Genomic DNA, 13,167 nt, shown 5'->3' on the forward strand with positions numbered 1-13,167 from the left:
TTGAGTGTCTCCTTTGACTAATGAAGTTCCTGTCGCCATTCTTTCACTGTTCTCGTTCACGTTTACACGCCATTCTTATTCATTCTTCACAAATCTTACAAGTTTAAGTCAATCATCAGTACTAGTGCTATTGTAAATCATCAGAAACATTCAGGCTTTACTCTAAATCTATAATCAAGTAATATTTCACGATATTTCATTGTGAATTTAAGACATTTCATCAAATTCATTTTGCATTGCATTGATAGGCTAACGCCACGTGCACAATCACATTCTTGCTCAACTTGAGAAGCGTGCTGAGCTCGTGTGGGAGGTCAATAATACCGAACACACCAAGTTGAGTAGTTTTTTGGACATTTAATTTAGATTCAAGAATTAAAATTAGACATTCAGTGATTTTGAGCGACATTCAGTCTTCCTAGTTAACAACTCAAGTTTGTCAGTGTATTTAGTGTACCTGTTAGTGCTGAAAATAAAGATATTTTATTTTTGTTATAAAACCTGACTTCCGTTTGCTCTGTTCCGGCACAATCATCCCTATCCTTAAACGGTTAGGTTAATTCACAAGTTGAGATTTTCTCAACACATATTTTTACTCTGAATTCTATCCTAATGTGCATAAAATGTATATCCGACACGTTTATGTCTCTGTATCTATAAATAAATATGCTCAACACAGAAAGTGACAACGACTATATAGTTCAGTCTACTAGAATCGAAAGGAAGCCTAGAACATTCGAGAACGGCAGAGGCAACTTGATCCTGAGAATTGCAGTAGATTAACATGAGCAAGTAAGTCCATACTGATGGAACACAAAAAGTCGTAAGAACATTAAACGCGAGGTATCTAAATCTAAGAATTTATAACATTTAAAATAATTTTTTTTTTCTAATTTAGTATATCTTATGACACAATCTACATAACAACTAAAAACTTAGCGTGACTGTTACTTACTAATTGCCTAAAATATTTTCAAAGTTTCGCACATGTATGAAATCTTAATAGTCACGCCTTTTTTGGCGTTCCACGAGTTTTGGTACATATCAACTTGAAAGAAATATTAAAAAAATATAGAATTATTTAGAAAATACTTTTATTATTTGTATATAAGCGCTCGGGCAAGATTAACTTGTTATCAATTTTGTCATCAGTTACTTAATAGCAATCAAAAACTCTGATCATCAACTCCATGAATAAACTCATTTTACGTAATTTTCGCGCAACGAATTTCAATTAATGTCGTAGATTATGAATAAAACAGTAATAATAATTAACAGTATGCATAATCGAAAGCCAAATACTGCTTTCCGTGCGAATTCTCGATTTCTGCCAATGTTCATATAAGAATGAAGAAAAAATTTTTATTTAAAAAATGATTACCTGCAAAAATCATTTTAAAACTTATACAAAGACACGGTTGTGACTCGTCGTGACGTAAGGGGAAGATGGCGGCAATTCATGCTTTGCGCACGAGACACTACTGTATCTCTTGATGATTGTAACAATTTTTATGGGTTTTAATAGTTGAAACGTCACAAATTATTGAATGAGCGATTCAATAGCGTCTACAAGTTCAGAAGAAATTATTTATAACGAGATTTCCCATCCCAGCAATAGTGAAATAGTGCGCTCTGGGGTTTAAGTAGATAAATACACTTACTGAGTACGTACTACACACGGAACCTCTATTCGATTTAACGACCCCACACCTTTGCTGTCCCCACGTTAGTACAAATGAACGATATAATGCCAATATATTTATCAGGGAAAGAATGTATCATACATAATCCAATTTTACTTCTATGACGCCTTCTTTGCACTACTTACCAAGAATTTGTAGCTATTTGAACTCTTCAATCAATCAAGCAGTGGAGCAGTTAATCGTATATTCCATCTGCCTTTATTTACGTTTTTTTAACATGTTTCAATAAAGCTTTCCCTACTTAACCCTATTCTGGACAAACATGGTGTGCTGTATTAGCCTTAATTTTCTGTCTCATTTGGTAACTATGGTAAATTAAAGGAAACTTGTACATGTGCGAATTTTTTTGGATAAAAATTTCTACAAGAATTGCACGAAGAAGTAAATGTCGGTCTTTAAGCGTACATAAATATTGATCCTGCATAAAAAATTTCATCATAGTGTTTTATTTGAATGAAATTTTTTCAGTACCTCAAGATATATAACTCCTTTTTGTAATTTCGTCACTCGATCCCAGAGTTGCGTATCTTCAATCTCATCATATATCCGAAGGGGTCTTGATTCGTCGGTGAAAAATCTGGGTTTTCTAGCTTGAACTATTACAACATCGAAGTAGTTTTTCCAGTCTTCACCCACCAAATACGTCATGCCTTTATTGCTGAAAATATAAATGAACAAACACATCATATATTTACATGAAACATATACATTTCAATAGTAGTAATCAATTGATATTAACAATGCTAAGAAAAATGAGAATTTAATTTGAAAAAACTATGGCTTCTTTTTCAGAGAGACAAATTGCAATAAAAAATGCAGTTAGAATATCACAAAAATCTGTTATTCCTGGTGTGAGATTTATTATCCATAAAAGATTTTTTTAAATAATATCATAAATGGAAGACATAAAATAATCAGACAAATCATTACGCCTAAAAATATGATGATCAATCATTGAAAATACCATTTTTTTCATTTATATAGATGCACAAAAAAACGTTAAAATACGTTTTAATATATAGAAATATAAAAATTCTTCAGGATTTTACGGATCTATGATTGAAAATTGATTTCCATGGCATTATTCCGAATTAATCAATGATGACCTGATTTCACATTATTTTTAAAATTCAAAATTTCTTTCATACGTGTAAATAAATGAGGATTTATTTATACATACTCTTCAACTGTCATTGAAATTTGGTACAAGTCACCAAACTTTCGTATTAATACTATTCATAATGTTACCATAACTTTTATATCAGATAAGAATATTGTTGATTTTGATATTGTAAATAATTTATTAGTTTCTGCAAAAGTTGACACATTTGGACAGATCAATAGCCTGACTCGGGTTGCATGCTTTAATTGAATAGAAAATATACTTGTAATAATAAGTTGACTCACATAGTAAATCATAAAAAAATAGATTAGAACAGTTGCCATAAAACTTATGCATTTAAAAATTTGTTTCTATGCAATATACTGACGATGGAAGGTCAATTTTTATAACTGTATTATTAACCCATTAACGCCGAAGAATCGTGTTTTTTTTTCTCATTTTCAAGCTAGATTCTTATCATCGAAAAAAAATCATTTGCAAATAAAAAATATGTTCCCTTGTACTTTCGAGTGTCCTCTTTCCGAATCCGGAGTCAGAATGAAGTTTTGTCGATTAGAAAAAAAAATATGGCCGTTTTTAAACAAAAAAAACCGAAAAAATCGAAGACATTTTTTTTTCAATATTTTTTTTCTCATTGAAGACGCTCAAGGAGCCCCCCTTTTTCTTCAACCATGAGTGCACAAAATAGTTGTAGTTTAAGAATATATTTTTTTAATTTGTCGACATTGACATTTTCACCCCCAAAATGGCGCTTTTCATCCCTTCAGCAGGAAGACAATTTTCACTCTCGGTGCCCGACAAAAAAAATATTCAAATCTTAACGAAAATTGGAATCCCGGGGTTTTCAAGGTCGCTGATTACGATTCCGCCCTCAAAATTCAAAAATTCAAAATGGCGGATCCAATATGGCGGACCCAAATTCAAAAACTTATTTGAATCGGATGAAATGTGGCACTCGGGGGTTTTCGAGGTCGCTAATTACAAATCTGTCCTCAAAATTCGAAAATTCAAAATGGCAGATCCACTATGGCGGACCCAAATTCAAAAACTTACTTGAATCGGATGAAATGTGGCACTCGGGGGTTTTCGAGGTCCTTGATAACGAATCTGGCATCATCATTTCAAAATTCAAAATGGCGGATGCAATATGGCGGACACCTTCTCATTAACGCCCAGTTATTATCTAACGTTTATTGAAGAATTGACAACTTCATATAAATGTAAATAATAATCATTCAATTGATTCACATTTTATGATCATATATTATATTTTTCATGTGTCGAATGAAATTGACGTTGCAGAGGCTGAGAAATCTCCGATTTTTTTACATTTCATCTCGTTTTTGTTTATACGGGTCATCATTGAATATTATCCCTGATACAAATATATTTATTATCCATAAATATTTCTGTCTGCAAATAAGTTTTGTATATGCCTATTACATCTTTTTTCAATTTTTCACGTTTGTGGAGTGTGGATCGTTCACATTGCTAATGATATTTTATTTTCTGTAAAAAATATTAGCTCAGAATTTTTGTGTTCATTTTAGGTCTGCCAATATTCCTTATCTGAGTAATTTGGTTTCTATTTTCGTCTTGAGACTAAATCGAACTCACTTATATACCTAAATTTCAGCTCAGTACCTCAACAAAATTTATTCATAAAATATTGTTTTATCATCTTTATTGCTCCTGAGTGAATTCACTTCTTCGATAATTCTTATCTCATCGGCAGCGTGAGAATATCGACAATATTACCATTATGTCTCGAAAACGACCAAGGCAATCTATTCCTTCTCATGTAGAGTTTGAAATGGATACTTCTGACGATAATTCTGACGAGCTCGTCGCGATTCCGAATCCAGACAATTCTGGTTGTTCTAGTGATTCCGATTCTGATTTTGAATCAAACGATCACCTTTCGAGTATCACTTATAAACAAGCATCGGAAAATTACACAGATAATCAATGTAAATTGGAAGGAGATCACCAATATAAGTGGATGGTTGGTGAAAAGAGCTACCCGAATGAGACTGAAGACAAATTATTACTAACTGACGGTGTAAAAAAAAGTATTCAAAAAAGTGAGCCGATACAACTGTTTGAAAAGTTTTTCTGCATGGAAATGAAAACATACATTATTGACTCATGTAACGAGAATGGGTTTGAATTGCAGTTGGATGATTTGAATACTTTCATTGGCATCATCATTGTAAGCTCGTTCAATAAAAGAAAATCTCAAAGAGACTATTGGTCAACTGATCCCTTCTTATTATGTGAGGTGGTTTCTAGTGCAATGCAACGCGATACATTTGAGAAAATCAAATCAGAATTAAAGTATTTGATGCCTAAAGACAATGATCCCAGTGATAAGGCATGGCGCGTTCGTAAATTACTACAATTATTTCAGAGAAATATTCGTCAGTTTGGCTTGTGGAAGACTGCGTTATCTGTTGACGAAATGATGGCCAAATCATATGCAAGAACATCGCTAAAACAGTTTATCCGGGGAAAACCCATACGATTCGGACTAAAATTTTGGGGTCTCTGCACCGCCGATGGATACCTGTTGAATCTCGATTTATATTGTGGAAAAACCTCATCAATTGGAGATAAATTGGGTAAAAGTGCTCTAGGTTCTCGTGTAGTGATGGAATTATTGGATCCATTTCTCAAATCTATCCTTCCTAAGAAGATATCTCAGTTCCATCTTTACTGCGATAATTTTTTTACGAATTTCGATCTACTAGTACATTTGAAAAAGTTTGGTTTACAATGTACAGGAACTATAAGAGAAAATCGAGTCAAAGAAAAAAATGTAATCGACAAAAAGTCTCCACGAGGTACGTATGTTGTAAAGCATGATCAAAACAGCGGAATAAACTACATAACTATCGTAGACTCGAAACCAGTTTCGATCGCTTCTACCGCTGCAGGGGTAACTCCTCTACTACCGTCTAAGAGATTTAGCTCGAGTGCACATTCAAAAATTGAGATTCCGTTTCCACAAGCATTTCATCTCTACAATAAATTCATGGGCGGAGTAGACGTGCACGATGGACATTGCAACAACTTGCTTCCAAGTATCCGTTCAAAAAAATGGACATGGGTCGTCTTTATTAGATTTATTCAGGCCGCCATTGTGAACTCAGTCGTGATTTTCAACGCATCTGGAGATAAAACAAAAAAAATGGGTTCAAAGCAATTCGCAATTTCGATTGCTAAATATTACTTAGAGAGGGGAAAACTAAAACGGAACAAAGCACACGATACTTTCCGTCACAGCAAACAAGCTCGTTGTTCAATCTATCCAATAAGAACATATACGTACTGTAAGGACTGTAATGCTTATTTCTGTAGTGCTTGTATGAAAGCGAAACACGTAATCAGGCTTCGGGGATAAGCAAAGGGCGCATTTACAACCAAGCACCCCAAAAAGTGAGAGGCAAGGGGACTCACTCGAATCAAGCACCCCAAAAAGTGAGAGGCAAGGGGACTCACTCAAATCAAGCACCCCAAAGGAGAAAGGATTTCTACCACGTCCATGTCGTTTTCTCTGGGTAATGCTAAGAGTAGAAAAAGGAATTATAAGTTTATTCGTTGAGTAATGCGAAGTGATGAATTTCTATAAATTTGTCAATTTGTCAATATATAAAGTTGTCAATTCTTCAATAAACGTTAGATAATAACTGGGCGTTAATGGGAAGGTGTCCGCCATATTGCATCCGCCATTTTGAATTTTGAAATGATGATGCCAGATTCGTTATCAAGGACCTCGAAAACCCCCGAGTGCCACATTTCATCCGATTCAAGTAAGTTTTTGAATTTGGGTCCGCCATAGTGGATCTGCCATTTTGAATTTTCGAATTTTGAGGACAGATTTGTAATTAGCGACCTCGAAAACCCCCGAGTGCCACATTTCATCCGATTCAAATAAGTTTTTGAATTTGGGTCCGCCATATTGGATCCGCCATTTTGAATTTTTGAATTTTGAGGGCGGAATCGTAATCAGCGACCTTGAAAACCCCGGGATTCCAATTTTCGTTAAGATTTGAATATTTTTTTTGTCGGGCACCGAGAGTGAAAATTGTCTTCCTGCTGAAGGGATGAAAAGCGCCATTTTGGGGGTGAAAATGTCAATGTCGACAAATTAAAAAAATATATTCTTAAACTACAACTATTTTGTGCACTCATGGTTGAAGAAAAAGGGGGGCTCCTTGAGCGTCTTCAATGAGAAAAAAAATATTGAAAAAAAAATGTCTTCGATTTTTTCGGTTTTTTTTGTTTAAAAACGGCCATATTTTTTTTTCTAATCGACAAAACTTCATTCTGACTCCGGATTCGGAAAGAGGACACTCGAAAGTACAAGGGAACATATTTTTTATTTGCAAATGATTTTTTTTCGATGATAAGAATCTAGCTTGAAAATGAGAAAAAAAAACACGATTCTTCGGCGTTAATGGGTTAATTAGTTAATTATAATCAACCACTTTTTTACGATTGTCTTACTTTTAAATAGCTAGTATTTTCATGTTTTATTAGTTATTGTGTTTGAAAAAAAACGGTTGAACTGAATTCTTCCAAATTTCTTTTAATTCTTCGTGGTAATAATACATTTCGAATTAGTTTTAGTTGAAGTTGATATCTTGATCGGTTCTTATGATATCGAAAATGAAAAAAATGCTGACGTCCGTACATACATACATACGTACGCACACACATCATTTAAAAAACATGTCAGTATGCCTGCTAATATCCTGAAATGTAGCGATTTGATGAAAATTTAGGTTTCACTAATTGACTCAATTACAATAACTTCTTAATGGGAAGTTAAATATGTATTTGAACACACATTGCAATTATTCTGAAAGTTTGGTAACTGGTACTATCATTGATTTCCAATTAAAATTCGTAATGAAGATAATTCACTTATTTTATACTTAAATATCATTTGTTTTTTACAGTAAAAATTTATCGATAAATCAATGATGACCTGATTTTGTTTTCTTCCTTTTGTTTATTTACAGTTGAATGACAAAAATTATATCAAGTCAAAATAACAAACTCATTTATGAATAGTAAATAGTAAATTTTCCAATAGAATAAATTATTACCAGTATACTCAGTATTCTGTATTCTAATCTATCAATGTTACATACTCATGTTCATGATTATAGATTGATTACGTGAAGTTTTGCAGCAGAAAATCCGTATAAATGACTTAATTTCAGAGACGTATTACTTTGTGCTGAGATTCAAAGAAAAAGAATTGATTCGTGTATATTATACGCACAATACAATTGTTATGAACGAAAAGTGACCGTTTCCGATTATTTTATATAGTTAGTAACTTTATTTTTGTAAAAGAAAGAATTTCCTCTTCAAAGAACTCAGGACAATTAATTACATTGAACCTATTCTGACTTTTAATGACATATTGAATTAGTATGAACAAAAAACGTTAACGTCCATTCATCTTACATTCTTAGTAGCTGTTTTTCATATAAGAAAAAATATTACGTTGAAAGGAATTAAATTTATTACAAAAATCTCTTTTTGAGTTGTTTATACTAAGTGAAATTGTTTTCAACTATTAACATAATCGATACTTAGTCTACATTACTTCTGAGATCCTATTCGTTATATCTGAAAAATTTCATTAGAATTAGTCCACCCGTTTCTGAGATTATTCTGGACCGGCAGACAGGCAAAAATTCTAGAAATGGTCATTTACTTGCTAATAGTATGCGAATAACACTCTGAGCTTAGTTTGAGAAAATTTTCTTAGAATCATTTACATGTGTTTATTCTACTAATTCGAGCAAAGGTGTCATATTTGATGAGTCTATTGAGGTGCATACTCATTAAACGTACGTATCTACAACATGTAATATTAATGATAAATCATATATTTCAGTTCAACATTAAGATTCGTGTCTGTTGCTGAGCGAAAGTTTCCTTCGTATCACGGAAACATTTACAAAACCTAACAAAAATGTTGTAGCAGATACATCAAGATTCGTTAATACAGCTGTATGCTATTTGTTCGGAGGAATACGATATGAATTGAATGGTGTTGAGATTGATCGAAGCAAAAATATTGGTCTCAGAAGTCTGATGAAGGGATATGTACTTCTTCATCCAGGTCAACAAAATTACTTGATAATGCAGGTTGTGTAACTGATAGTAAAAACTATTGAATGATAATAGATACTTTGATGTTTCGATACCGTCAGATATGCTATTGAAATTCATTGAAGTTTACTATCGGATAGTTGTCAATGCCAAACATGAATTAATACTTACTTTTTCAAATACCGAGCTTAATGCAACTGTATGAGAGGAAGATCGTAAAGAAAGGTTCAATCTCATTAATATAAAATGGATTATTTCTCATATGACTGTTGCAGACATAAAAAGGGTAGAACTGTTAAGTTACATCACAAAAGACCTGCCGATTCTAGTGGATTTCAGATCATGGAAGTTATATAAATATTCAATGCTACCGAACACAACAAATTATATACGGGTTGTGAAACATCAGCTTAATTAGAAAATCCCTGCTATGTTACATTATGATTCCAAACTGCACGCAAAAATAGGGCTCATTCAACATAAATTATAATTGTACTCATAACATAACATTCATTACTGTGTCCTATTAATTAATAAAGAATTTATTAATACCGAATTTTAAGTCAATAGAGTGTAAAGTATTAAGGATCTCGTACTGAGTGAGTGTGTGAGTGGTAATTCGGTTATAGATGTAGGCTGATTTTTTTTGTATTTTTAAAAAATTTAAAACTGGCTTAATACACTAATAAAGAAGTGCACAGTACAACTATGTATTATAGAAAATAGTTGAAAATGGTTATGAACTATATATTTTTTTATTAATACTGTTTTATAATATCAACTTTACACTCATTGTATTTGTCAAAAATTAATATTCGAAATGAATTTTTTTTTTTTCATTTAGTACGTTTTATGATACAATTAACATAACAACAGAAAACTTGGCACGACTGTTAAGATTTTATAGAAACGTGAAATTTTTGTTACATTGAAAATATCTAAACCAATTAATGAGTAACAGTCACGCCAAGTTTTCTATTGTTATGTTGATTGTATCATAAAACGTACTGAATTAGAAAAAAACTATGAAGAATAATTCATTCCAAATACTGTTGATTCTTAGATTAAGATACTCGGCGTTCAATGGTCGTAGGACTTCTCAACTTTTGGGATGAAACAAGTAAGAAACCAATTCTTCATTATTTCGTTATTCATCCATGCACTATTTTGATGACTGTAATGTATGAGATATTGTTTCATTTGCTAAAAAAATCTAGGTTTTCTAGATTTGCCAATTAAAAACGATGACATTTCATAAATACCGAATGCATTTAGAGATTTTGTTGATACGCAAACTACGAATTTACTAGCTAAATTTGTCGTTGACTCGCCAGCTTTCTATCTACCCGATATTTCAACGCACTGTTAGAAGGTCAAACTTGTCCTCTTCCGCTTTTTCTGTTTCATAAATAATAGTGAAAATCAGTATAGATATTTTATTAGATAAAAAGTTATTTCAATTTATTCAACTTTTTATGTATAATTAAATTCGACATTTTACTGATTCATTGATTTTCATTTCTTCATTCAAATTATCTAAAGTTTTAAATGCCATGTTGCAAATTAAATAGCCGGACACCTATTTTTACCTTTTATTTACTACATATTTTTTACTTGAAGAATAATATAACGTTGATTGTATCAAGTTAAATAAATCTCACCACGTACCTTCCGCCTTTGTATTGTTAAAGTGTACCGAATTGATACTGTTTTCGATTTTAGATAACAGATTCAATTGCTATTAACAAAAAGATTACGTTTTTATACGTATTTTTAGTTTGTAACTCAACTTTAGTAAAAAAAAAAATATTTTCGTGGATAGAGTTAAAAATATTGGATAGATTCCGTTTTCCATTGTTTGTAACAAATTTAATTGTTCTTAACAATTTGAATAAACAATAAGTAGCTTTATAAATTTTCCTACAATGCCATCTATAATTTTGAAAAATTCAGACGCAATCGAATTCGCTGTTCCGGAGAATAAACTTAAACGTCAAAAAAACAGCCGAGAGATTGCTGGCAGTCCATGTTGTGGATGACCATCATGAGATGGATACGGATGAACAGAGCAGAATAAAGATGAATGCTATGAACTTACCCAACACAGCGGATGTAGAACTATTCAATAGAGAGGAATTTAAATAAGTTGTTACAACAATAAAGGATAAAAAAGCCCGCAGAGCTAAACAACTTCTAGAAAAATTTCTAGCATTCTTAAACAAATGCTTGTCCCAAAGTGTCTTTTCTCGGGCTTGGAAGGAGAAAACAATTCCTACGCTCCTGAACAGTCCGGACAAAGATGTAGCAGACCCTAATCATATTGACCAATATCTCTCCTATCAGCACTAGGTAAAATCTTCGAAAGACTTATAAAAATTCGTCTGTCAACTAGTGTCCTTAAACAAGGAAACATTTTAGATCATCAATATGGATTTATGGAAGTGCGATCGACAGTAGACCCAATTCTAACAGTAAGAAAAGCAGTGCAACAATCCACAGTGGGTGACGTAGTTGCATTGCTTTCCAATATTTCAGTCGCATTCGATAACGTATAGTGGCCTTTAGTACGTGAAGAATTAAAGTCACAAAAACTGCTCTAAAAAAATTCACTAAGTACCAATCCGAACATGGAAAACTTTATGCGGTGTATGCGGACGATTCAATTGTCATTATAGATGAAAACTCAAGGGAAACCCTCGAGGCTAAAGGACAGGCAGTCGTTGATATATTACTCACTTGGTGCAAGAATGCCAAGCTCGAGTTATCAAAAACGAAAACAGAGGCAGTCTTCATGAAAATGGAGATTAAGCTTATAGGCAAGAGAAACTCAGGGATAAGAACAATCCGTACTATCGAGAATATAAACCCCACCTCAGAAGGCAGGCACGAATGTAACTGCCGAAGATCACCATAGAGAGTAAAAAGATAAAGTACCCGGAGGTAGATAGGTACCTGGGGATCTAGACCTTAATATATCTACTCATATTTATAAACGACGGGCGCAAGCAATGAAGCTATTTCAAAAAATGAGACGCTTTTTGCGAATACGTTAGGGACTTAATTGTCACACTTGCTTAACTATATATAGGGGGTGCTTCTTGCCGATGGAGCGTGGCATGGAGCGACTTATGTAACGCTAAAGATTGTCGCGCACGCCCGACAGGCAGAATAGGATGCGTCCGAAACAGGCCACAAAACATATTACTTTTTCCCAAACGCGTAAACAACCTGATGACCTGTGTAATGATGAAAAAAAATGGTCAATGAGGTATTTTGTCAATTCTTCGAAAACAAAGCATGATATTACCTTTAAAATAATTCTCTTCGAAAGATTACAATAGCAATAAAGAGATTTTAAACATTTTTTGTCTTGGTTAGTTCGAGAATAACGAATCAAAATGTGAACTATGAATTAATTTTATTTAAACATTATTCATGTGGACCGTATAGATAAATAACTCCGTTTAAATCGTCATATGGATTGTAAAATAGTTTTCACTTATCGAGGGCACCAAATGGGAAGTTAGCAGCTTGGGGAAAACAGTCATACCCAGGCCTCTATTTTAAAATTTTTCTTTAACTTAAACTTAACGTTGACTTAAACCTTTACATTTTTCAGGAAACTCATGAATACTACTTACTATGTATTCGTTTCGCTCTTGATAATAGGACGGTGATTTCCCTCACACCATAAATAACTGGGGCCGCAGATTAAGGCTGAATTGAGGTGAGACTCGTAGTGGTATGTTGCGAAGCCTCAGGCTAGTGACGTGTATTTCTGCACCTTTATCGAAGCGCAGGTATACGCGTCCTGGAAAACGCCATCGCGAAGAGAGTAGTTATGATGCTTATAGCTATGAGAACTTCAATTTGTTGAAAAAATCCCATCTTCTATTGTTTACGACGTATTCAATTGTTTTGAACAAAATAAAAATGATTTTATACGCTTTAAATAGTTTGTAACTGAATTTCTGCAAAGGAAAAAAATTTCCTGTTAAGGCTAATCTCAAAATATTCCAACACTTAGCGTAGTGACCAGAAATGAAACTATTCATAATAAAAGTATTAAAAATTGAATTAGAAATATTAAATTTAGAATTGTTCAACTTTAGTTTCAATCATAATTAACTATTCCTTTAAAAATACATGTCATATGGAAATGTCAATTGAACTACATGTTACATATCATCAAATTAACAAAAAATA

General features: G+C 32.9%; 1 protein-coding gene across 1 annotated transcript in view; it reads right to left on the reverse strand.

Moving 5' to 3' along the window:
• Nt5c (5' nucleotidase C) overlaps window positions 1–12,744 on the reverse strand; it is an 82,661-nt gene extending 69,917 nt beyond the window's left edge. Inside the window, exons 1-2 of the mRNA XM_035093375.1 lie at window positions 12,603–12,744; window positions 2,175–2,361 (exon numbers count right to left, since the gene is read on the reverse strand). Coding sequence (XP_034949266.1) covers window positions 2,175–2,351 — 177 coding nt within the window. The 5' untranslated portion in view covers window positions 2,352–2,361; window positions 12,603–12,744. The remainder of the gene's footprint in view (window positions 1–2,174; window positions 2,362–12,602) is intronic.
• Window positions 12,745–13,167: the final 423 nt, after the last annotated feature.

This window comes from Chelonus insularis, unplaced genomic scaffold (genome assembly GCF_013357705.1).
Source record: "Chelonus insularis isolate UGA/USDA-ARS -01 unplaced genomic scaffold, ASM1335770v1 contig_96_pilon, whole genome shotgun sequence".
NCBI lineage: Eukaryota > Metazoa > Arthropoda > Insecta > Hymenoptera > Braconidae > Chelonus > Chelonus insularis.